The sequence below is a fragment of the Takifugu flavidus genome, chromosome 8, assembly GCF_003711565.1.
Source record: "Takifugu flavidus isolate HTHZ2018 chromosome 8, ASM371156v2, whole genome shotgun sequence".
NCBI lineage: Eukaryota > Metazoa > Chordata > Actinopteri > Tetraodontiformes > Tetraodontidae > Takifugu > Takifugu flavidus.
Window position 1 is genome coordinate 13177116 of NC_079527.1, and position 24013 is coordinate 13201128.

Genomic DNA, 24013 nt, shown 5'->3' on the forward strand with positions numbered 1-24013 from the left:
AACTGAATCCCTCAGCGTTCCCCGGTGCGACATGTTTCGCCATGGCTCCTTCATGGATTTAAAATCATTAATTCATAAAAAAAACATGTGACCTGTGCTGCCTCTCGGCGCTAATCTGAGACCAGCGATGTGTCGATAACGGCTATCGTCCACAGGGCTGATGAATAAACTCCAAAGCCTCTGGAATTCACATGATGCTGCCCTCCTCTGAGTGTAAACACTGCAAAGACAGATTAGTTCTGCTCCTGCGGGGAGAGATTAGCGGAGAGATTAGCAAAGACGATGGATTAAAACGACAGTATTACCCCCTTTTTTTCCTTCCATCTGAAACTGAACTCGGGGTTCATCCTCGAACCTGCTGAATACATCGTGTCACAGCGGGGCGGCAGCAATCAGAGGGATTCAAACTTGATTCCTGACCCGGTTAAACCCAGATCTGCTGATGTTTAACCCAGAGATGGTGGTAGATGAATCGGGATCGGCCACTGACGGACGGCTGTGCTCTCACTCACCATCGCTTCATAACCTGTATCACTAATAATTTAATGGGATTTTTCTGTGTGGATGTTGTGGGATGTCAAAACCGATCCGAATCAAATCAACTGAAATTTTCCTTTAAGTGGAATCAATTCCGTACATTTGGATCTGTGTTCTTTAAAGGGATGTTCAGATGTTACCTAAACAACCATATTGATTTGCCCACTATTTTCATCCATCTGTCAACGGGGTCGATATGAACCTTGGAGGGGTGTAACGAGAACGGCTTGTTTAGGCGTGCATCGGGAAATATGGGAGTTTTCCTTGAGTGGCTGAAGCACGACTGTCGAGGCCTCGACACCAAAACTTCTAGTCTGGATCCTGCTGCTGGTGCGTCCTCAGGAAATCGTGGAATTTAAAGCACGCGGGAATTGTGCGCCGTTGTTCGGTGTCTATTGTCACACTGGCGTCGCTGACACATTTCTGTCAGGTTGGGGGTTTTTTTCCTGCTTTTGTGTACAAGAATGATAAAAGCTCATCGGTGAAGGATGCAGAACTGAGCTGCAGAGCTCCAGCAAACTCAAACAAAGCACTTAGATACTTACCTTCACAAAATGGACGTCTTTTAAAGCTGCAGAAGTTCCCATCATCCTCTACGGCTCTCTGTGCTGGCATGTCGAGGTATTGCCTCCTAAACTTTCAGCCCTCTGATCATCCACCTACAGGCTCAGATTGGTTCTCCAGACACTGTGTGATGTGACATCAGGATATGGACGCAAAACATACTTAAAGCAGCTAAAACCTCCAACGTATCCTAGCCTGTAGCTATAATATCATCAAATGAAGCTTCAGGTTTCAGCCTTAACGTATTTAACAGTTTCTACACCACAGTGGAGTTCAGATTTCACTGCATTAATCTACTCTTTTATCATATGACGCTTCATTCAGACTCGAGCAGCAACAAGCAGCTGAAGCCGTCGTTCGGGTGTGTTGTGCTGTGTTTCTAGTGCCATCTAGTGGCCAAGAACAGTTCTGAGCCGGTTTGCTGATTTGGTCAGACTGTTGGTGCTTCGAAGCAAAGTTTTATTCAGCCGCTAAAAAAAGCAGAAGGGAATCATCACAGTTTATGGATGCATTAGAACAACAACAAAAAACAGCATCACTATGCAAATTAATGAGGAGAGACCATCACAGCTGCAGGCGCCCATTAGTGTAACTGTATAATAACGTATAGTACATCAAACAACTGTTAAAATACCCAGTTTGAGCTACCGATATGTCGCAATAAGAGTGCAGTGGAGTGTTTCCTCCACCACCGTGTTAGCGTTTTATTTCTCCCCCTTCTCACAAGTCCTCATCGACACAGGTGGAAGCGCTCTCTGCTCCTCATCCAGCTTCTTGTAGTTGTAGTAATGCATAATGAAGAAAAATATGCCAGGCACCAGCATGATGACTCCACACGCATAGTACATGTATTTGTAGTCCCCGAAGGCATCCACCAACGCTCCTGAAAGGGAACCCAGACATGTCAATGCTCGCCATTTTTTTCTCATGCATTTTTAACCTCAAGCGCTTTTACTAACCTGCTATTGGAGGCCCGAGAAGAACCGGGCCACACTCGATAATGGTGACCAGTCCCACTGCGGTGGAGAAGCGCTGGGCTCCCACAAGGTCCATGAGAACTTCAAACAGCAGCGCGCAGACCATCCCGAACGCAACCCCAAAGAAGATGGAGTAGACAACCAGGCCTGTGTATCCAGAAGCCAGAGGGCACAGGAGATGGCACAAGCCATTGCACACCACTGAAAAACTGAAAAAGTACTGGATCCTTGGCCTTATCCACTTGGTGTTGCCTAAGAGGCCAGTTGCCGGCCTGACAAACATGTCTACCAGAGCAAAAATGGAGAGCAAGAAGGCGGCAGAATATTCATCAATGCCCATATCTTTGGCGTACGGCGCCAGGAAGACCACAGGCGCAAAGAACCCAAAGAACATGACCACGTTCCCGGCCAGGTAGATGAGGAAACCCCGGTGTTTAAAAAGGGAGATGTCAAAGAACCTTTGCAGGCAGCCTTGTTCCTTGTCGCTTTGGCTGTCTTTGGTCAGGAGTTTATCTGTGTTCTGCTCGGCCTCTTCCTCCTCTGACGGGCTTTTCTGCTGCGCTTCGCCGTTCTGTTGCATTTTGACCGGTCTCATCAGGCTTCCAGCCACACAGCAGTTGAGCACGATGGCCGACAGGATGCGGAAGCTTCCTCTCCAACCGTACGTATCGTAGAGGAACTGGTTGAGAGGAGCCAGGGTGGAGAGGATCACCGGGCTGCCCGTCATGGCCAGCCCGTTGGCCAGCGGCCTCTTGACATGGAAGTATTTCCCTATGATGGTCAGGGCCGGCTGCAGGTTAAAGGCCAGGCCGAAACCTGGAGAAACGTAGGAAGACACCTCGTTATAGCCAATCCCAGACCTGAACACAATCATTGACATCTTTTTGTAGGAAAATATGTCAATCCTAATTTTGCTTTCAACGACATGAGACAATGGTTGTTCACGTTGGAGGCTGATCAAACTAAAGAGCCGGTGTTGTTCTGCTACACATTTACACGTTTGGCACCACTGCACTGATATTTTCGGTTTTATTCTATTCCTGCCGCCCCCCCTCCTCCTCTTGAAGGGGGTGTTTTCCACAGCGGAGGAGGTGAAGAATCTCTGTAGGTTAAAGTTCAGCGACTCTGCGCTTAAAGGAAGTCTGAGCTTTACTGGCTGCTCTCAGATGTAATCATGAGGTTTGGCTTAAATCCAAACATGTTGAGAATTAGTGAAGCATTTTTCACAGGGTCATGGTTACTATAGCGACATTCGTGTAAAAGCCCATGTTTTCCTGGGTAATCTTCAGTGAGCAGCACATGAGTAGCTCTGCTCATGGAAAACCCCAACAAATCCGCTCTGATGATGATGTTTACCTGAAATGATTCCAACGCAGAGGTAGAGATGTATGATAGAGGTGCCGAAGGAAGCCAGCATCATTCCGGCACTGACCATGAGCCCGCCGACCATCACCACAGGTCTGCTGCCATAGCGATTCACAAGTATGCTGCTCAAGGGTCCTGGGCGGAGGGGAGAAGAATGGAGAGACCTCAGCGCCTGCTGCCCTTCCAAGTTTGTTGCCCCGCCGCTGGTTTCCACTCACCTCCTGCGTACATGGCAGCGAGCATGACAGAGGAAACCCAGGCGATCTGGCTGTAGGAGACCGAGAAATATTCCTGGATCTCCTTGTAGTAGATGGTGAGGGACTTGGGAAAGGCGTAGGAGAATCCGATGGAGATGAACGCGCCCAAGACGACGGCCCAGCCCCAGCCTCCGTCTGGTGGCGTGTAGCCTAGGTTACCTGCTGCTGCGGGGGGCATGGTCGCCTTCGGTGGCTGGACGGAGGAGACGGATGAAAACGTGAAGAGGCAGTGATAGACAAGAGCGATTCCTGATGCACAGATCCTATATGTCAGCAGACCTCACCTCTGCTCAGTGCTCCTGTGTTTCCCAGCTGTTGTACTGGGGCTGCGGCTCTCTCCCACAGAGAAGCGCCGCTCTAAGGCCTTTGATCTGACCGCACGTGGTCGTCGCCCCAGAACAATAGTGGCCGATGCAGAAGGAAAGCAATCCTAAAGATAATATAGAGAAGCTAAAGCCCACTGCACCACTCCTGCAGGAAGAGGCAGGCTGCACTTACTTTTTAATAACTTCCAAAGCGTGTGTGTGTGTGTGTGTGTGTGTGTGTGTGTGTGTGTGTGTGTGTGTGTGTGTGTGTGTGTGTGTGTGTGCTACAGAGATCATTTGAAAGGGATTCTCAAAGTCTCAGACAGTGACTGCCCTCACAAGGCTTCCCCAGGAGGACCCCTACACACACACACGCACACACACACGCACAGACACAGACACACACACACCCCAACCTGATGTTTATGCAGCTGTACACTGGGAATTGACCTCCTTTTACTATTAAGTTTAAGTTGTTAAATGAAATTAGCCATTAACTGGATCAGTTGATTATGGCCGACCAGTCACGCTGGTGGTCTACTTTAGTTTAGTCACAGCTCACGTGCGTCCCCTCTTGGGTCTATCGTGATACCTCTGATGCTCCGACACCCAGCAGGGATGTGCAGAAACGGCATTGATGAGCGTAAGAATGAAGGTGTTTCTCTTTCTGGGAAAATCCTCCTGAATTCTTATAGAACGGCTCCTTTCCTGTGGCTCCAGCTCTGCCCGGGGCCCCTCACCTTAAAGGCGTATGTTCAATAAACAAATAATTGTTCTCTTTTTCCTGCAGGATATTTTACAAAAAGTCAGATCCAAGAAATGTTTGTTAGTGAAACTGGGCGGGCGGGGGCCCCCGCCAGCTTTACCATTATAGCTGAGGCCACGTGCTTTGAAGGCTTTTTCTCCTCCACAAACTTTGTTTTTCCTGCATATTCTTTGATAACTCTGAACATGTGTGGCGTCACGGAGGCAGACGACACAGTTCCCATGGAAACAGAACACAAATTCAGTGGTTTATTTTCCATTGTTTGGGTCCCTTATAAATCTCAGGAACATTTAAGGGTTAATCGCTGCTGTTCGAAGTGCCGCCGTGTTTAACAGGAATGGCCCGAGCTCGTTTTTCAAAGTCGGGGACAAAGTCAAATGTATTTTTAAAGCTCGCTGAGCAGAGGCTGAACATTTAATAGAGAATAAGCGACATCCCGTTAAAGGAAGTGCAATTAACCTGCGCAACCATGTCGACGGGGATTAAATGGCAAAGAACACGGACCTTCAGTCAAGACTTGGAGGTGTAGCTCAGGAAATGCATCACCTCTGCTGTGTCGGTGCAGAAAACGTCAGAAACAGAAGCTGTTTCCTCAAACCCAACCAAAGCACAGCCGCGGCGGTGCCGCCCAGGCCCACGCCACCCCACTTTCACTGCTAATTAGATTCATTTTAGTCCCAGTGTGAGGTTCTGCTACGTCCGATGTCCCCCCAGACAGGCTTTATATCATGACGGTTGGCTCCTCCTGCATTCTACCAAAGGATAGAAAACTATTTTAGAACTTACATTTACATCCGTGGGTCCGAATACACGCAGTACTGTGATTGAGTAACGTCTTGTTGGCCTCGCATTCCAAGAATCAAGTGTCCTCTGTTGTATTTCTGTTTCTGACTGAAGACAGTCGGTGATATATCAGTGATACTGAGGCCGATTGAAATACAATGTAGCACAGCCAGAGTGCAGTATCTTGGCTTTGAACAAAGTTCTGTTAACTTTTGATCACTGATCAAAGGTATCAACCTTTGATCATTCTTCAAACTATGTCCTGGAGGTCCCACCTCTGGGGTAATCGCACTGAAGCCACAGACGGCGCACAAGAACCACGGCAACGAGGGAAAGGTCGACAAACAAAGGCCCGCTGTAACAAGCTATGAGAAAGAGCCAACACCCAAAGGAGACCATGAAAATGGATTTCAAAAAGAATTTGGTGTCTTTGTTGTTAGAAAATAGGAACAAAGATACAACATTAGAAAAATAAACCTGGAAAAATCTGCACCCCTGCTGGCCACTGACTAAATATAGGCTCTGACAGTCTCCTTCATTTTCCATTCTAACATCACATGTCCCTGCTTTTGAAGTTCATTGCAAACTCCTTCTACCTCTGTTTATGTTGCATTTTTTTAGTTGTTTAATTTCATTTCTTTGTTTCTTTGTTTGTGGGTCACTCTTGAATTATGTTCTTGCTTTCGCAAAATGTTTATTTCAGTTTAATATTATTATCTTGTTATTTATATTAAACTGATATGGGCCTAAATTCAGAAACAAATGTCTCTTTTTTTCCACCGAAGGACGAACTATTAATAAGTTGAAAACCTCACGGCGTTTTGGCCTGGAAAAGAGCAGCAGAGTGAGACCTCCTGTACGCACCGTAGCCTCGCCACGCCTCCTTCCATGGCGCTCTTCCGCCAGTTAAAATACAGTTTAAATCGTCTCAATCTTGTCAAGTAAGCAGACGTGATTAAAGTAATTCATGTTTGTGGGGGGAAACGCCATCACCTGTTGAAAACCTTCTTCAGGTGACCTTTGCCGGCGTTATTAAACATGTTGTGTAACATGTGACCGGCTGTCTTCCTGGTCGCTGGACGCGTCGCATTAAATCGGGCTCAAGAAAGCAACATTGCGTCATTCTCCTATCTATATGCATCTATAGGTGAACAGAATGTACAGTCATGTTTAGTCGGGCACTTGGATTTTCCCGGATATCTGGTTTAACCAGATTGAGCAGCGTCAGCTGGCCAAGAGTGGCTCCAGCACTGTGCAGACACCAGCATCGGACCTTCGACTCTGAATCTACGCAGGTCAAAGTGAGTTATCAGCTTTTCTTTTTAAAAAAAAAAACAACACTTTAATTACTCAGTCTTATGCACGTCTTTTCTAATTAGCAATGTGTGACGGGTAACGTCAATAACACGTCATCCCTCCACGAACGCCGCTTGTGTGTGTCGAAATGTTCGATTAAGATGCTTTAGATAAACCACGCACTCTATTTTGCGGTTATTTAAGGTTTATTTTAATTTTCATGAACATAATATCTAGTGTGAATGGAGCCATGCTGTGCGCAAGAGCTCCCAAAGATGTTTTATGTGGGAAGAGCACTCACACGGTCGGAAGCATGGTGTGCGTCAACGTAGTTAAAATGTCACAAAGTGTTGAAAAACATATTCCGTCATTTTTTAGGGGTGCGGGTTGCTCTTTCTTTAGAATGTTTACCTGTCAAGAAGGATAATTCACTTCAAACCTCGTTATTAAGTACAGCAGTTGAACACGAGTCGACATGTGACTTTATCTAATGGTGCATAACGGGGTGAAAAATCCTGCGTTAATGCTGAAGTATAAATCAAATTAATAATAAATTAGTATCACCTCAAAAGCTGTGACCTCCGGAGGGTACAGAACCGGGCCAGTAGTTTATCCTGTTCGGCGCAACTGAACTTCAGCTCAACAGCTGAACCGGTTGGCAGCTCAGACACGAACCGTTGTTGGGAATGTCACACTCCACTTACCATAAAAGGGGCCCCTCAGCTCCCGCTAACGCAACAATGTAACTTAATTTATGACAACGTGACTTCCGAAATAATTACAGTCTGGAAGAGAAACGAGAATCCTGGAGCAGGCTGCAGCTGTTGGACCTTCTTCAATAACTTCTCCTGAGGAGATATTGAACTATTGACCACAGTTATCAGTTTAAAGAATGCTGCTGTTGTTGCGTTTATGTGTCGCAGTGGTGTAAAGGGTTAGGTATGCCGCTCAGGTTAGCACCTTTGGTCCTGGATCCAAACTATTTGACCTTTGACCTTGACTGAAAGGTGACTGTCTCTGCCTTTCTTAAATATTGCTCAACATTAATGATGCGCTCCCGCCTGAGGCGACGCTGGATCTCTATGCCCTGAAGAAGAATTCTACTAATTCTAGATCTGCTTTTTCTGCTCTCGGCAGGACATTAATATTGACTCTTGGATTTGAATGAGGAAAACTGGTTTGGTCAGTAATGATCTGTGCTGTGTCAGGTGCTGTATGATGGACTGTGTCCAATATGTGTCGCCGAGATCCGCTTCCTTCAGTTCGTGCAGAGAAATATTAAGCCCGGGAGGGTGAATTTCGTTGATATCTCACTGGCCGGTTACGATGGAGCCAAACACGGTAACGTCAGCTATGAGATGGCCATGGAGGTGATGCACGTGATCGACGAGAAAGAGCAGGTGAGTGAGCAGGTCCTGCAATATTTAGCAGAGTTTGGGTGGGTTTTTTTAACCAGTGTTCTGATGGAGTGCAACCTTCTGTGTGCTAACAGGTCCACCGGGGGGTCCCTGCCTTCGCAGTGATGTACAGCGCGGTGGGCCTCGGCTGGCTCGGCCGCTTGATGATGTCGGCCCCCGTGAGGCCTCTGATGGACCAGGCTTATGCCGTTTTTGCAAGGAATCGCCTGAAGTGGACGGGACGCGGAGAGGAGTGCAGCAAAGGACGCTGTGAAAAGAGAACACGCTGAATATGGACTGTATCAAAGTTCCTCATGAATAATTACATCGGAAATATAACGGTACACACGTTATCACAACCACTGAACCAAATCATCAGAAGAGCTGTAAAAACATAATGTGATTAAAACAAATACACTCAAGGTATTGTTCCTAGTATTATTATTACTAATTTTATGCAGTATTCAACCATTGTAAAGGCTTTAGTGGGTTAAAAAGAAGCATGAAAAGCTGCAGAAGGCAGAATAAAACACAGCTGTAAATGGGAACAGGAAATCTCTGAAGCTAAATACAAACAATTTCCTGACGATGGACAGAAATCCAGTAGAACTCGGAGGTATAAAATGTCCCAAAGTTGCCACTAGATGTCAACATGAGCCTGAAACGGCTGTGGCTGGAGGTGGCTGGTGACGTCATCGTTTCGCTTTTATTGGTATAACTTTTCTATAGCACTACTTCTATAAAGTAGGCAGACAATACTACCACTAGTTAGATTTACTGCAGATTTAGTAGTGATATTTTTTTTAAAGATCATCTAGGCTCCATTAATCCTCATTAATCAATAACGATATCGGAACCCTGCACGTGTCGGATATCAACACATCCTCGTGGGCCTGTAAACACATCCTGCACGTGCGCACAGGTGATTGGCGTCACGTGTTGAGGTGTGCGTATAGGTCTGTTTTGGCCTATGATGAATGCCCCCCCCCCCCCCACACACACACACACACACACACAAACACACTAATTTTAGCCCTCAGGTCAGCAGCTACAGCAACATGACTTTAACTGTGCGGCCCACCCACAACCCCCCCCCCACCCCCCCCCCCCCCCCCCACCCTCACCACGCACACCAGTTCAGCCAATAGGACTTGAGTCCAAGAGCAAAGGGTCACGTCAAGTTCACAAAGCAGAGGGAATGTCCTCCCTGAGAGATCTAATGGGAGAAGCCTTGAACTGATTCCTCTAATGAGCCATTTGTCCCGAGAGGAGCGCGAAGGCGCCGGAGTTCCAGGCAGATCGTCAGACGTCCTTCACAAGTCCTCCTTGTAAGGTTAGTGTGGTTGTCAGGTACTCATGACCTTCCTCTACTGGAGCGGACAACAAAGCTCAGGTCGCCGTGGTTACTGGGGTTTTCAGACCAATAAGCTACAAATACATAAGAGCAGGGCAGCACCTTTCCAAGGGTTCTATGACCTTGCAGGGCAGATGTTTGTGTTTGTTGCCTGGCCGTGTGTGTTATTGTGTTCTCTGCGCTCATGTTACATAGCAGGAGCGCACACCTGACACGAGGATCGCACACAAATAGCTTACGCAGAACTGTGAACCGTGAAGGGGAAAGTGTGACTCCAGCGTGTGACAACAGACGAGGCCTTCAGGGCTTCTGCTTTAGGTCTTATTATATTTACTCTCATGTTATTGTTAGAATTCAGCATTTCTGGAGTCTTTAATACATGTCAACAGATTCCAGAAGATAACTGCTTTTCACACCAGTGTGCTGACATTGTTATTTTAAGTATTCACAGTTATTTGTCAGTGTATTATTATTCATTTAGTAGCGTTGTCATCAGGCCTAATTAGCCCTTCTTAATTAGCCTCTGTTAGTCTTAGCATGCTAGTATAAATGTCAGGCAAACATATTGGCAACAGTCCTGATTAACATGCTAGTGTTGATGTGTTTTGTTACTCAGTTATCTATTTTTTTCCTCCCTATTTAAGCTGCTACGGGCTAAACCAGTAAACCGCGGTGGAATTTGGACTTTAATTTCTGCTCACATCCCTGCGTCAGACATGGGTCGCTACCTCAGTGCCTACTTGTGTTCAAGTGCTGCGAACAAGACATTGAGGTCATTCTGCAAGATTAGGTACCTAATGATCCTTCTCAGGAGGTGCCCGTGTCAGCCTGAAGCATCCCTCCGCCTCAGCACGCGCAGAACGTCACCACCAGCCTTCTCCCTTCCTGCCTTATTTACAAGAAAACCTGCAGTTCCCAGTCTGATCCGTAGCGATCGCATCAAAGAGGCGATGTGTCTCAATTTTGTGCGACTTTATTCGTCATCCGGTAGGAACGCAGTCAAAGCCGAAGCTCCGGTTGGGATCATGGAGGAGGCAGAGAGCAACCTGACAACTGTGGGAGGGCGTCTCGGTCAATCATTTAGCCGCTTGTCTGCACACATTAACTTTTATTTCAAGAGAAAGGACACTCTACCAGTTGTTGTCACCCCAGGCTTTTCTGGCAGGTCAATGACCAGAGAGCAAAATAGGCCCCGTGAGGACAAAGACAGGCACAAGGTCTCTGAGACGGCGTCTTCACCTCAGGGAGGCCCTGGCCTGCAGCTCTTCCACATCAGCTCTCTGGCCACAGCCTTTGGTCAGAGCTACAGTTATGTCTCAAGCCACATCAACTCCGCCTTCTCCCACAAATTCTCTCAAGTTCCAGCAGAGAAGAACCTGGAAGAGAAGCCTTTGCCCGCGAGGACACCCAGGAAGTTGAAAAGGAGGAAACAGCACAGCATCACAAACTCAGAAGTGAAATCGGACGCTAGCCAGGCGACGGTGCGACCTAGCAATCCCTCCGGCGGCTGGGAGGAAGGCTACCGTCTGTTTGCGAGACACATCAACAGATATTTTGGTGCTACGGTTGCAGATGAGCAAGATCAGACCCATGGAGACCAGCGTCCAGGGGCTACATTGCAACAAAAACAGGAAAGAGCCGTCGCCGCTCCACCCCGAGGCCTTTTCCACCACAGCCGTCACGCCACAGACTTTGGCGAGAACTATTTCCAAACGGCCAGTCACATCAATCAGTATTTCAAGGGTGGAACTGAAACGGACGAGGACGTGGAGAGAGATCTAGCAGACACAGATTCGGGATCCGCCACCCTGAAGAAGAGTATTTCTTTCATGGACTGCGTTCGCCATCCCGCAAGCGCCATTCCCAACCTGCTGGGCACTTATTTCAACACGGGCCCGTTGGCCCAGGCCGGTACGCAGCGGCCTGCCGCGACGTCAGCACAGACGGTCCTGAAGAAAAAGGTGAGGCTCGCTTCCAAAAACCAACTTCAGCGTATCAGTTGAAGCTGATATTCACAGATTTGTCCATGTTTCTCAGCTCGCACTGAGCCACAGGGAGGTGGAGGAAGTGACACGCGGGCTGATTGGCGGCCTGTCACAGGCTTCATCTCCAGAGGCTGTGACCGCCTGCGTGGAGGCTCTGAACGACCATCTCATCAGTCATCCGGCTTGCAAAGCTATAATGTGGCAGGTCCGTCAAGGACACACCTGCGTCTGAAGGTACCCGACCCGCCGGGTGATGCTTAACGATGTGTCTGTCTGTAGGAGAAGACCGCGGTCATTTTACTCAGGAAGCGACGCACCTACGGAGACAGCCACGCCCTTCAGAGCGCCCTGAGGGAAACCCTGGCCCTGATTGGCTACACGGATCCAGTCAAAGGTCACGGCATCCGAGTGCTCTCCATCGATGGCGGTGGCACCAGGTGATAACACTGTGGGAACATCCCAGCTGGGATGTCATAGCGAGTAGTTTTAAAGGCCTCCAGGTGATTTTTTCTAAAGCTAGAGGTATTTATCTAAACAGATATTGTCATGTTCAGAGGTGTGGTGCCATTGCAAGTGTTAAAACTACTGGAAGCTGAGACTGGGAAGAAAATCCACCAGCTGTTTGACTACATCTGCGGCGTGAGCACAGGTGCTTGACAAGGATCTGAGAGTTCCTCAAAATAAACCACCCCATTAATGCCACACAACATCTTCTGCAAGGTGCCGTCCTCGCCTTCATGCTGGGCCTGACCCATTTCTCTCTGGAGGAATGTGCTGACATGTACCGTCGGTTCGGCTCGGAGGTGTTTCGACAGAACCCGCTGGTCGGCACCGTGAAGATGGGCTGGAATCACTCTTACTATGACACCGAGACCTGGGAGACGATACTGCGGTAAGCAGGAGATCCAAAAATACAGAACCTGAGTATAAATACGCGCTAATAATGGCTGATCTACCAGCCAAGGCTGTCAGAAAACACCAGATTTGCTAAATATTATTGAGACATAATTACTCGTCTTTTAACTGTATTTAAGGGAGAAGCTGGGACACAAAGTGCTCATTAAAACAGCCAGAGATGAATTGAGTCCCAAGGTAACAATGAGGAAACTGCTGTAATTTTTACAAATTCGGGCTCATTTAATTTGTGAATGCTGTGCGTGTGCGTGTGTGTGTGTGTGTGTGTGTGTGTGTGTGTGTGTGTGTGTGTGCTATTTGTTGCTTTCTGCTCAGGTTTCAGCAGTCAGTGCAGTAGTAAACTGGGGTACCAGCCCAAAGGCCTTTGTCTTCCGTAACTACAACCACAAACCGGGCTCTCTGAGCCGCTACGCAGGGGGCTCGACCTGCCAGATGTGGCAGGCGGTGAGAGCATCATCAGCTGCTCCAGGATACTTCCAGGAGTTCCTCCTCCAGAGTGACATTCACCAGGTAGACTCATAACAACCAAACATCATTAGAGTTGTGTTACTGAAAGCCCATAAATGATTCTGAACACAACAGCATCGACAGAGTAACGACTGCTCACCCACATGTTCTCATCTGGACGTGTTTGTAGGATGGAGGGATTATCCTGAACAATCCCTGCTCCTTGGCTGTCCACGAGAGCCGACTACTGTGGCCCAATCAGCCCTTCCAGTGCGTGCTGTCCCTTGGCACCGGTCGCTATGACAACGTTAAAAAGACGCCTGGCACATCGACCAGCCTGAGGGCCAAAATCAGCAGCCTTATCTGCAGCGCCACAGACACCGAAGGGGTCCACACTCTGCTGGACGACCTGCTGGCTCCGGACGTGTACTTCCGCTTCAACCCGATGCTGAGCACCCTGGTGTCCCTGGATGAGAGCCGCCCTCGGGCCCTGGACCAGCTGCAGACAGACACCCAGGTCTACCTGGAGAGAAACAGACCCAAACTGGCACGGCTGTGTTTGGTGCTCGCAGCGGAGCGCACGGCCATTAAAAGGACCCAAGACTGGATGAACGAAAGAGCCTGGGAGGTGAAGCAGAGATGGATGTGAGAAGATTCTCTCATGATTGTCTTGTGATTGTCTTAGTTTCCTCAAAGACAGCATATAAAGATGAACAAGACAGTAAGATGGCCCCCTAGTGGTGGGCACCACAATGTTAGCCTTAAGCTAAGCTAATCTACGTGTACTCCAAAACCTCAGGAACTCATCTCCATTTCCCACTGCAGCCATTTCCCACTGAAGCTGTGCCGTATTTATTTATGTATTTATTAGCGCAGACATCGGTGTCTCTCAAGGAATTTATCTTAAATGCTTTTATTTATTTATTTATTAAATGTAACATCAGGTCAGTGTTACTCACTAATGCTAATTAGACTCAACTAAGTATGTGATTTAAGGTGACTTTCAATACTTAATTATTTATGAAAATGTGCATGTGCCATAATTAAGGTCAAATACCATTTTATGGTTACTTTTCTTGAATAAATGTATGTTTATGTTTATGAAAGCCTCACTCTCATGCTCTAAGTTATCCAGTCACTTGGATGTGATGGGTTAAATCCACCCCCATATGTCTGGAAGTTGTTCACAATAGACTGACTTTGTTCTGGACAGAGAGGCCTTGTGTGAGTGTGAGTGTGCGTTCGTGCCAGCCAGAGTGAAGACACAAGGTCAGTAACACACACCCACAATCTAATGCACTGAAAATCAACGGCACGTGTGTAAAAAAAAAAAAATTACATCAAATAAAACTATTTGGAGTTATTACATTGGACGATATCTAATTAACCAGCAAATGTCTGGCCTCATTACTGGAGGAGATGAGATTAAGTCTCATTAATCATTATAGCCCTTCAGGTCCTGGGGAGCTGCAAGAAAGAGGTCTGAATGGACCAAATCAGCCTCTGTCCTCTTACCTGTCCTCAGTGTTGGAGACACAGGCGTGAAAAACGCACAAAAAAGGTGAATGTCACTCTTAATATAAGTGGGCTGTCACAGTGGATGATGAGAAGGATAAGTGCCCAGTTTAGATGCAAACATGAGCTTTCATCACTGCCGTTATAGTCCAAATTCCCTTCAAGAACCCAAACTTGGCAGAACATCTGCATAAATTCAGAGTCACGGTGCTTAAGCGTCTGTCAGTCACACCCTGTTAAAGCAGAGGTTATGATTTCACGCCCCCCCCCCCCCCCCCCCCCCCCCATACCCAGTGACATCAGGGGATAGGTGCTGTGGACGTGAACAGGCACTTCGTTCAATGAAACCCTCCCTCCCAGCGCTCCCACATGTCATCTGCTCTTAGGCGCACACGTGCCAAAAGGGACCCACGACAATAGAAACCCTCTTGTCGTCAGCGAGCTGCCTCCGTCCTCCTCTCTGCCTCTTCACTGTGCACTCTGGTGCATGGCACTGATCGCCGCTCAGTCTGCTTCTGCCCGGCGTGCAGGGGGCAAAAAGTCCCAGGAGCCAAACACGCCACTCCGGCGCCTGTTTGGCTGCTCCAGTCATGTTTCAGCTCAGAATCCGAGAGGAATCTGCAGAATAATGCAAACATTTGTGGGCTTGTATGGTGTGAATTCTTCGCCTGTATATAACTGTTATATACAACGGGCTGTGCTCCGGCAGGTTGGCTTTGGATTTGGTGGACAGCTGTGAGATGGCCTTTGTGTCCACACAAATGCAGCTTATCCTGGTTGTAAGGCAGCTTTTCTGGAGAGCGCCAGAGTGTGAGCCAAGCTGATCCAATCACAACATGTAAAAATGAGCAAATAAATGAGGTCTTCAGTCTTCACATGCTCTGTCAGAGGACTGGCTCACGTGGGCTGAACATGTAAAATTCATAAGCGGGAAACAAAGATTGCGTTCATACTGGACTTTTCTCACTCAACAATCAAGCCCACGTCCTGATGTCATCAAACCAAACAGCTTGCGTGGCGCTCCGTGGGGGCTCTCCCTTTCCTCAATGAAACAGACTTTATTTATCCTGGACCGGGACTAAAATCATATCCTGCCATGACAATATAAAGTGCTGCTGCGGTGCTAAATCCAAAGATGTGTAATGTCTGAGTTGATTTTTCAAAAAATATTATTATTATATTGAGGTTTCTGCTGTGTTCATATTTGCAGACTTGACGGAATGTTTATGAATTGTTCAGTATAACGACAGTAAAGTGGGTGATGAGTAGGTGGCGAATGGCGCTCGTGCATTATTCATGAGGTGGGTGGGCAGAGTTTCAGCATCTGTGATGGAGAGAAAGTCTATTACTGATGTGTATCAACAGCTTCAGGGTGGCTGACCTGATATCTGAGGGATTCGGATATTAATTGCTGATCTGCAGACGCTGGAAATAATTTTGCAGAGGGATTATCGAGGTTCCGGGGTGGAATAAAATGCAGAAATGAGGAAGAAGGAGCACTGACTGGCTTTCCATGAGAGGTTGGTCCTAACAACTTTTAGCTTTTAATCACTGTATCATGAGTCGTTATCAATAACACAATCAGAGACACTTTTAGGAACAGCATAAAGATGTGATGATATAACACAAAGCTGAACAGTGAACATTGAATGAAGTCAGAACTCCAGTAGATTTGTATCAAACTTTTGACTTACTAGGTTCCATACATGCAGGTGGATCCTCTCTCTTTGTCTAGACTTGGGAAAATATAGAAAAATATCAACTTAAATGGTAGAATTCATCAACCACCTGCATCACCACACAAGTTTAACTTCCACAAATGCACCTACAAATGATAAAAAAGCATATAAATGCTCACAGTAAAACAGCTTTTATGCATGTATCGGCGTTTGTCGACCTGCCAGGTTCCATGTCCGGTAACCATGGGGACACTGGTGGAACCGGCTCTGCTGCTGCTGCTATGGCAGGGGGTCTGGGCTCTAGACATCCCTCTGGAAGGTGGGTCAGTCGCCTAATGTTCATTTTATTTCCATCATCGTGTTCTATTTAATATTGCATCCGCCTCCCTGCAGTCCGGCAGCCCCCGACCATCATCAAACAGTCCATGAAGGAGCACATTGTGGATGCCAAAGACACCATGGTGATCGAATGTGAGGCCAAAGGAAACCCGCATCCCATGTGAGACAGAAAGAAAGTGTTTCCTTTCTTTTAAAAACATCTTTTTTACCTAGAATTCTGCTCATCTCTCCCCCCGATCTCTGTTCATTCATAAAGTTTCTCATGGCGCCGCAATGGAAGGTATTACAACGTGGCACGTGACCCTCAGGCCTCGATGCGTAGGCACTCGGGGACGCTGGACATCTACGCCTGGAACAATCCAGAACAGTACGAGGCGGAGTACCAATGCGTCGCCTCCAACATGTATGGCTCCGCGTACTCCAACAAGATCCGACTGCGACTGTACAGTAAGAAATGATACGGAGGCTGGAGGAGAAGCAACTGTTTGTTTTTGTCCGCTCGTGCACAATGGCCTCAGTGTGCCGCAACAGTGATTCCAACTTCACTTTAATCCCATCTTGGTCCAGTTAAATGCCCTTTTCATGACGTAGCCTCAATCCTCTGTGTCTCTGTAGGAGCTCCTGTGTGGCCAAGAGAGATCATCGAGCCCGTGGTGATCAGTGCTGGTCTGCCCCTGGTCCTGTCCTGTGACCCCCCACCAGGCCCACCTAAACCAGAAACCTACTGGATGTCCAGCTGTAAGTGGGTTTTAAATCGAGAGACATTGGCAACAGCTGGCACCAACACGCTTCTGTATTGTTGCAGGTTCATATGCGAGACCTTTTAACTGGCCAATCCAGACGGCCTTCCCCACCATGCAGCCGGTGCGGCAGGACCGCAGGGTGTCCATGGGTGTGAACGGAGACCTGTACTTCTCCAACGTCCTGTTCAACGACTCCGCTGCCGATTACTGCTGCAACGCTCGCTTACCCTACAGGAACGTCATTCAGCAGAAGATGCCCGTGGTTGTCAAGGTTCTCACAAGTGGGTGCAATTACGTGAGCATTTTTCCAAGGGATTAAGAGAAACGGTTTTGAGCCTGTTTTTTTTTTAGAATTGTTGCTTCTGTTACAGTTTGGTTCACATCACTTATGCTTTTCTCTTTTCCTTGGTTAAATAAAAATAACTCCAGTCTGTTTTTATCTTTAACTGCCGTCCAGACTCCAACATTTGTCCCAGGATCTCCATTAAATCATCTTCATAGCAAGTTTCTGCTGTCACCTGTCACATTCTGAAAGAACTTAAACTATTATTTTGTGTGTGTGTGTGTGTGTGTGTGTGGTGTGTGTGTGTGTGTGTGGTGTGTGTGTGTGTGTGTGTGTGTTACTGACAGCCTAAATTTCTGTATATTATATATTCTTCAGCTCGGTCGGTGGTGGAGTCTACCCCCTCCTGGCTATCGCCCAAAGGCTCCTCCAGCACCATACTGGTCCTACTGGGGGAAGAACTGCTGATAGAGTGTATCGCTGCTGGAGTGTGAGTGAGAAGGTCTTTTCCAAGCTAAACTATTCCAGGTTTCCATTTTTAAACAAGCACAAATGTTGTCTACATTTTTCTGCATTGCAATGTTTTGTTCATCACCTGTCTGGAACAAAGGCCAACTCCTCGGATCACATGGAGGAAGGATGGCGAGGACCTGGTGGTGAGGTCACCCATGAAAGTAAAGAACTTCAACAAGATGATTCAAATCCCAAAAGCCTCTTTTGAGGACGCTGGTGAATACGTCTGCACCGCCGAGAATAAGTTAGGTTACATCGAGCACACCATTACAGTTCAGGTCAAAGGTGAGAAAAGCTCTTCAAGAAGCACGTCGGTTTTCCTGGACGGTGGGGTGGAAGAGACTAACATGCCTGCATTTGACAGCGGCTCCATTTTGGTTGGAGAGGCCCGGTGATTTGGTTTTGGCCCCTGAGGAAGATGGACGCATGGTGTGTCGCTCTGATGGCGCTCCTCGCCCAACCATCACATGGTTCATCAATGGCGAGCCCACCGATTGTGAGTGTTTGTAGTGAAAGAAATGAGACTGAAATGGAGGTGATGAAAGGGATTCTCTTTTTGCTACTTATCCCCAGCTTCTACGTTGCAACCAAATGTGGAGGTGTCAGGAGAAACGTTGGTTCTACGCAGCGTGACTACATTAAACAACGCTGTGTACCAGTGCAATGCTTCTAACCAGTATGGATATTTACTGGCTAATGCCTTTGTCAACGTGCTGCGTAAGTTTGTTACTTTTAAAACTCAATGTCATCAAGTATGTTCAGTATTTGGCTGTATAGTGTTGATGTTTTGGTCTGAAGATGAAACTTAAAACTGGGCAATAGGCACTATAATAAAAATATTACTGGCTTCCACACTGGGACTGGACTCTGTCTACCTTTAAGTATAAATGTCAAAATCTATTTAAAACTGGTGTTTTTCTCCTGGAGAAATTTTCAAAGCAAAATGTTTGGCTAATGTTTTTTTTTTCCAGATGCGACTCCACGTATTTTAGGTTCTAGGAACGAATACCTCAAGATAATAGAGGGAAGTCGTGCCTTCCTAGACTGTCGTTTTTTTGGTTCTCCGGTGCCTGAGCTGAGATGGTGAGGGAAATATTTCAGTGCCTGAAAAAGTTCACTGCATCAGTCTGTGTTTTTTTTCCCTGCAGGTCTAAGTATGGGCAGGGGAATCTTGAAGGAAACCGCTTTAAGACCCACAGTAACGGGACTCTAGAGATAAAGAGCATTGAAGTTGTGGACCAGGGAACCTACCTTTGTGTCGTCAGCAACGTCGCGGGGAGAGATGAGAACCAGGTCCACATTGAGGTCAAAGGTGAGGAGCACTTATTTTAGAGTTGTGCACAAGTTTTTGCGCTGCTCAATAATTTCAGTATCCTTCTCTCAGAACCCACTGTAATTGTCACAAGACCAACGGACATTAAAGTAATCCGTGGAACTGATGTGCGCTTCGAGTGTGCGGTAAAAACGGACGCCACCACTCCCGTCACAACGACCTGGCTGAAGGGCACAAAGCCCGTCACCCTCGGCTGGAGGTGGATTCATTAATGCTGCCTCTGATTAATTTAACCTTAAACTGATCAACTTGTGTGCAATTCCCAGAATCTCCATGGACGAATCAAACCTTGTCATTGGCAATACAAACCCAGCAGACAGCGGCAATTATACCTGCCTGGTCCAGACTGAGCTGGAACACAAGTCCGCCTCGGCGCACCTGATGGTGATGGGTATGATCCCACTTGAAATAATCCTCATTTCAGCACTTATATAATGCATTTGCTCAATGTCTGTGTGTTTGTTCAAAGACCGCCCAGATCCCCCCACAGACCTGGAGCTGTCAGAACCACAAGAACGCAGCGTCAGGCTCAGTTGGGTCCCCGGCAACAGCAACCACAACCCCATCACAGGTGAGAGCCATCCAGGGAAATCGGGTCCAGTTTCTGTCATTTATCGCACACGTGTTCTGTTGCAGATTATTTGGTGCAGTACGATGATGATGATTGGTTGCCCGGGAAGTGGAAAAACCTGTCGCTGTATCCAGGGGACCTCAACTCTGTCACGCTGCATCTCTTACCTTTCACCTACTACGAGTTCAGGGTCATCGCAATCAATGAAATAGGAATGAGTCGCCCAAGTCGTCGATCAACACGCTTTCAGAGCAGCGGTGCACGTGCGTTTGCTTCTCCTTCCATACATGCATGCCGCCAAAGATACAGAAAAGTGTTGAGAAGCAAAAACACTATAATATAGGGGATAATTTGGCTCTAGAGTTTATGCTAATACTAAATTAGGTCACTTTCTTCCTTGGCCGTAGATATTCAATTCTTGCAGTCTGTATTTTTTATATGTCCCTAATTCTTACAAATGAATCTTTAATTGAAACTAAACATCAATCTCATTAAACTACATTACATTTTATTGTATGCGGATGAGCATAATCAAAATAATAATCCCAAAATTGGTCTTCTATCAGCTCCAGATGTCATCCCCAAAAATTTAAAAGGTGTGGGAACTTGGAGAAACAACATGGAAATCAGCTGGGAGGTAACATAAATCCCCTCTCAGACTTACCTTAAACATGCAACCGGAATTTGCCTGAAATCCGATGCTTTATCCATGCCCTCAGCCTCTAGCATACAGAGAATGGAACGGACCCCACCTGAAGTATCTGGTCTGGTGGAGGAGGAGAGACTCCAGAGAGGAGTGGAAGAACGCAACCACCAAATGGTCAAAGTACTACATCTATGATGCGGATACCTTCACTCCGTATGAGCTCAAAATTCAGGCTGTAAATGACTTCGGGCTGGGCCCAGAATCTCCTGTTGTTACTGGTTTCTCTGGAGAAGACCGTGAGTAAACACAGACTTGGTGGCTGCCACACTCTTGCTACCTCTGTTAAGTGAACCATACCTGCGTTAAGTGAACCATTTTCTTCCAGGTCCTCTAACTGCGCCCTTGAACCTGAGGGTGTCCGACATTGAGAGCAATCAGGTAACCGTGCACTGGGACCCAGTATCACGCAACTCCATGATGGGAGAACTGAAAGAATACAAGGTGTGTATGACTGTGTACTCAGTAAGGGGGAAAATTGACTAATGGGATATAGATGTGTCTTTCTTAGTTATAGGAACCAAAGGTGCCCATGCCTAGAGTGCTCCGTAATATCCAAACCTGTCACAATCTACAGATTTGGATGAGTGAACCTTTTTCAGTGACTGTACCAGCACCATAATTAGTGCCTTTCACAGATTTACTACTGGAGGGACAGCAGCCAGCTGAGGTGGTTGTGGGTCAACCGGGCGATGAAGTCTCAAGCATTTAGTACCAACAATGGAGAACCCTCTGGAGTTGTCACCGGCCTCTACCCATACAGCAACTACAAGATGTACATAGTGGTTGCAAACAACCGATTTGAGGGTCCGCCCAGTAATAATATCCACTTTTCAACACCCGAAGGAGGTAAAACTCCCAAAGAGATGAGATGTGTCTGGAAACATTAACTGACATTTTCAAACCTCACGTGTTCTGTTTTTACTCTGTCTTTGCTTCAAGTACCATCTGTTCCCAGATCCTTCAGGATCCAACAGCGACATCTTGACAGTATTTATGTCGACTGGGACTTACCGGCAGAACCCAACGGTATCATTACTGGATATTCCCTGAAGTACCAGACCGGTAATCTCTTCCTCTGGGGGATTAATCTGCATTCAAGGGTAACAAACACTTGTGCAGGCAATTTCTGAAAGCTCTGAGGCATCCCCCCCTTCCCCACAGTGAACGCAAGCCGAGGAGAAGAGCTGCGCGTTGAGGAGTTCCCTCCAAACGTGACCAGTTTCTCGATCCGTCGATTTGACCGCTACACCCGATACAGATTCTCTGTGGCGGCCCGAACAGAGATTGGAATAGGGGAATGGTACACAGAGGAGTCGCCTCACTACACTACTGAAAGTAACTAATTTGACTGATATTGATCAGGGGTTCAAGTGCTGGGCGCATATTTGGATATCACATGCACTTGCACATGTACATTACTGGTGTGTTGTCCAGTCTATGCTCAGGATCAGGTGGACATCTCCACTCAGGGGTGGTTCATCGGGATTATGTGCGCTGTGGCGTTGATCGTTCTCATCCTCCTCGTAGTCTGCTTCATCAAGAGGAGCCGTGGGGGGAAATATCCCGGTACGATAGTTGATTGATCTCTTTCCCGAAGGTCCACTGCTGTCGCCCAAACCTCTGAACAGTGTTCTCATTTCAGTACGGGAGAAAAAAGAGGTTGCCCTGGAGCCGGTGGATGACATAGATCAGGACGGCTCATTCGACTACAGGTAAGTAATCATATTAAAATGCATTATCGATAAGTAATCAATCCTGTTGTTCTTTTCATAACACTTTCGCAATTTGGCTACCCCTGTAGCTGTGCATCACAATGATGTCACAAGAAAATTATTATTATTTTATTATTTTTTTAACTGGTTGTCCCCAAAAACCCTAAACCCTAAACAAATTAGACCATCAAAAACTAAGAATGGTGACTTGATGCACAGGTGATAATGCCTTTATTTCGCTCTGATTTAACCTCCGTTTTTTTTATTCACCTCTCCGTTGAAAAAAATTGATTCCCCAAAAACCTCAACGCTCTTCTTTTACAACCAAACCACTCAAGGTCTCTTGAAAGGTACGGAACCCCTTAATGTTGACACACTGACAATATTAATTTGTGAAATGTTAAAAGGACTGTTAATGTAATAAGGACAATTATTACACTACGATTATTGTAATAATCTGTAATCGTAAAACCCCTGTCCTTGATTATAGAATTGCACGCATCTCCACCTTGCCATACTCTCGTCGGTACGTACATTTTTTTATATCTTCTCGTGTTCATATAGTATTTCCCTCATATCCAGGTTGATTAACGTCTTTAACGTTCTGTAGAGAGGAGGAACGAGGGCTGCAGAGAGCTCAGCCGCCTGTGGAGGTGACGGTGAGGCGATCAGACAGCGACGACAGCCTGGTGGATTATGGGGATGGAGCGGAGATTTCATTCAACGAGGACGGCTCCTTTATCGGCCAGTACACAGGAACCAGGAGGGACGTCAGGGAGCTGGACTTTGGTCCCAGTCTGGAGTTCCAGTCTCCGATCAACGGCATCTACTCCTTCGCATGAATTCAAGAATTCAGGGGATTTCAAGCTCATGGGACTTTCATAGGAGCGGCAGGAGGAAGAAGTCAGTGTTATAAGTTCTCTTGTTGCCTTTATGGAACCCTTCGAGGATTTTAAGGTAAAAATGTGGAAAATCTGCATGTCCGTGTGCCTAAAAATGATGTGGCTGCATACGTACGTACTCAGAGGAGAGTCTGCACGAGTAGATCAGTTTATCATGTTGATAAAAGTAAGGACTCAATTAACTGGTTTATTTTTTTTGTTTCTCATTTATCTAATTCATGTAATGGATCTGAATTTGAAATAAGACCGGGAGAGCCAGAGTACCTTTTAAAATAAAAGATTAATATGAGAAAATGTGAAAGATTGATGCCTCACTCTGTTCAAAAATACTGAAACTCTTGAAACACACTGATTTCACACTTATATGATACAACTTGCCAACTCCTACCCATCCTTCAGTGACCTCAGGAAAATAATGGAACCTTCTGAAATGACCTCTGCAGGTTTATTATTGCATTTCACAACAACGTAGTGCAATTTTGCTGCATTTTGAGTGCCCTAATGACCTTGGGAGCGATATTAAGGCAGAGGGGATGAGCGGTAGGATAAAATAAAATATTCTTTTATTCCACTTTCTCTGCTATATACTGGTAAACCCTACGTACTTCTAGGCCTGTCTGATGGAAGGTTTTGGACTATGGCCTCAAACAATCAGTGGGAATATTAGGAATTGCAAAACAGAAGGTCTTAAACAATGTAGGCCGACTGTTAGGATCCATCTGTTGTTCCAGGCTTAATGGTATCTTGTCCTGCCCTCCGGCCTCTGTCT

The 24013-nt window shown here is 46.7% G+C and overlaps 4 protein-coding genes across 9 annotated transcripts; 3 read left to right on the top strand and 1 right to left on the bottom strand.

The window, feature by feature from the left end:
* Nucleotides 1–1518: 1518 nt before the first annotated feature.
* On the bottom strand, nucleotides 1519–7979 carry LOC130530215 (monocarboxylate transporter 2-like). 4 transcript variants are annotated; one of them, XM_057041212.1, is made up of 6 exons: nucleotides 7415–7977; nucleotides 3985–4130; nucleotides 3662–3893; nucleotides 3435–3578; nucleotides 2061–2894; nucleotides 1519–1984 (listed from the first exon to the last, which is right to left on the bottom strand). In XM_057041212.1, the coding sequence occupies exons 3-6, from the start codon at nucleotides 3876–3878 to the stop codon at nucleotides 1806–1808; spliced, it is 1374 nt and encodes a 457-aa protein (XP_056897192.1). In that variant the 5' UTR covers nucleotides 3879–3893; nucleotides 3985–4130; nucleotides 7415–7977; the 3' UTR covers nucleotides 1519–1805. The 4 variants fall into 4 exon arrangements, with proteins under 4 accessions (XP_056897192.1, XP_056897194.1, XP_056897193.1 ...); XM_057041214.1 differs by lacking the exon at nucleotides 7415–7977 and adding an exon at nucleotides 4598–5493; XM_057041213.1 differs by lacking the exon at nucleotides 3985–4130.
* LOC130530216 (uncharacterized) lies at nucleotides 6435–8669 on the top strand. Of its 3 annotated transcripts, none has more exons than XM_057041217.1 (4): nucleotides 6460–6567; nucleotides 6702–6855; nucleotides 8059–8250; nucleotides 8343–8669. In XM_057041217.1, the coding sequence occupies exons 2-4, from the start codon at nucleotides 6721–6723 to the stop codon at nucleotides 8535–8537; spliced, it is 522 nt and encodes a 173-aa protein (XP_056897197.1). In that variant the 5' UTR covers nucleotides 6460–6567; nucleotides 6702–6720; the 3' UTR covers nucleotides 8538–8669. The 3 variants fall into 3 exon arrangements, with proteins under 3 accessions (XP_056897196.1, XP_056897197.1, XP_056897198.1); XM_057041218.1 differs by having other exon boundaries at nucleotides 6481–6495; XM_057041216.1 differs by having other exon boundaries at nucleotides 6435–6855.
* A 719-nt stretch (nucleotides 8670–9388) lies between these two features.
* LOC130529652 (calcium-independent phospholipase A2-gamma-like) lies at nucleotides 9389–13788 on the top strand. Its single transcript, XM_057040097.1, has 9 exons — nucleotides 9389–9580; nucleotides 10246–11562; nucleotides 11639–11791; nucleotides 11866–12023; nucleotides 12141–12235; nucleotides 12307–12478; nucleotides 12621–12678; nucleotides 12817–13011; nucleotides 13139–13788. Exons 2-9 carry the CDS (start codon nucleotides 10318–10320, stop codon nucleotides 13595–13597), a joined length of 2535 nt encoding a protein of 844 aa, XP_056896077.1. The 5' UTR covers nucleotides 9389–9580; nucleotides 10246–10317; the 3' UTR covers nucleotides 13598–13788.
* Nucleotides 13789–14741: 953 nt separating this feature from the next.
* On the top strand, nucleotides 14742–23545 carry nfascb (neurofascin homolog (chicken) b). Its single transcript, XM_057040096.1, has 27 exons — nucleotides 14742–15983; nucleotides 16368–16461; nucleotides 16536–16641; nucleotides 16738–16928; nucleotides 17097–17219; nucleotides 17287–17505; nucleotides 17886–17997; nucleotides 18118–18305; nucleotides 18385–18516; nucleotides 18594–18737; nucleotides 18992–19103; nucleotides 19169–19332; nucleotides 19405–19552; nucleotides 19620–19744; nucleotides 19823–19924; nucleotides 19990–20187; nucleotides 20491–20561; nucleotides 20644–20866; nucleotides 20956–21071; nucleotides 21266–21476; nucleotides 21570–21692; nucleotides 21792–21965; nucleotides 22065–22196; nucleotides 22273–22342; nucleotides 22681–22692; nucleotides 22833–22868; nucleotides 22953–23545. The coding sequence occupies exons 2-27, from the start codon at nucleotides 16386–16388 to the stop codon at nucleotides 23182–23184; spliced, it is 3540 nt and encodes a 1179-aa protein (XP_056896076.1). The 5' UTR covers nucleotides 14742–15983; nucleotides 16368–16385; the 3' UTR covers nucleotides 23185–23545.
* Nucleotides 23546–24013: the final 468 nt, after the last annotated feature.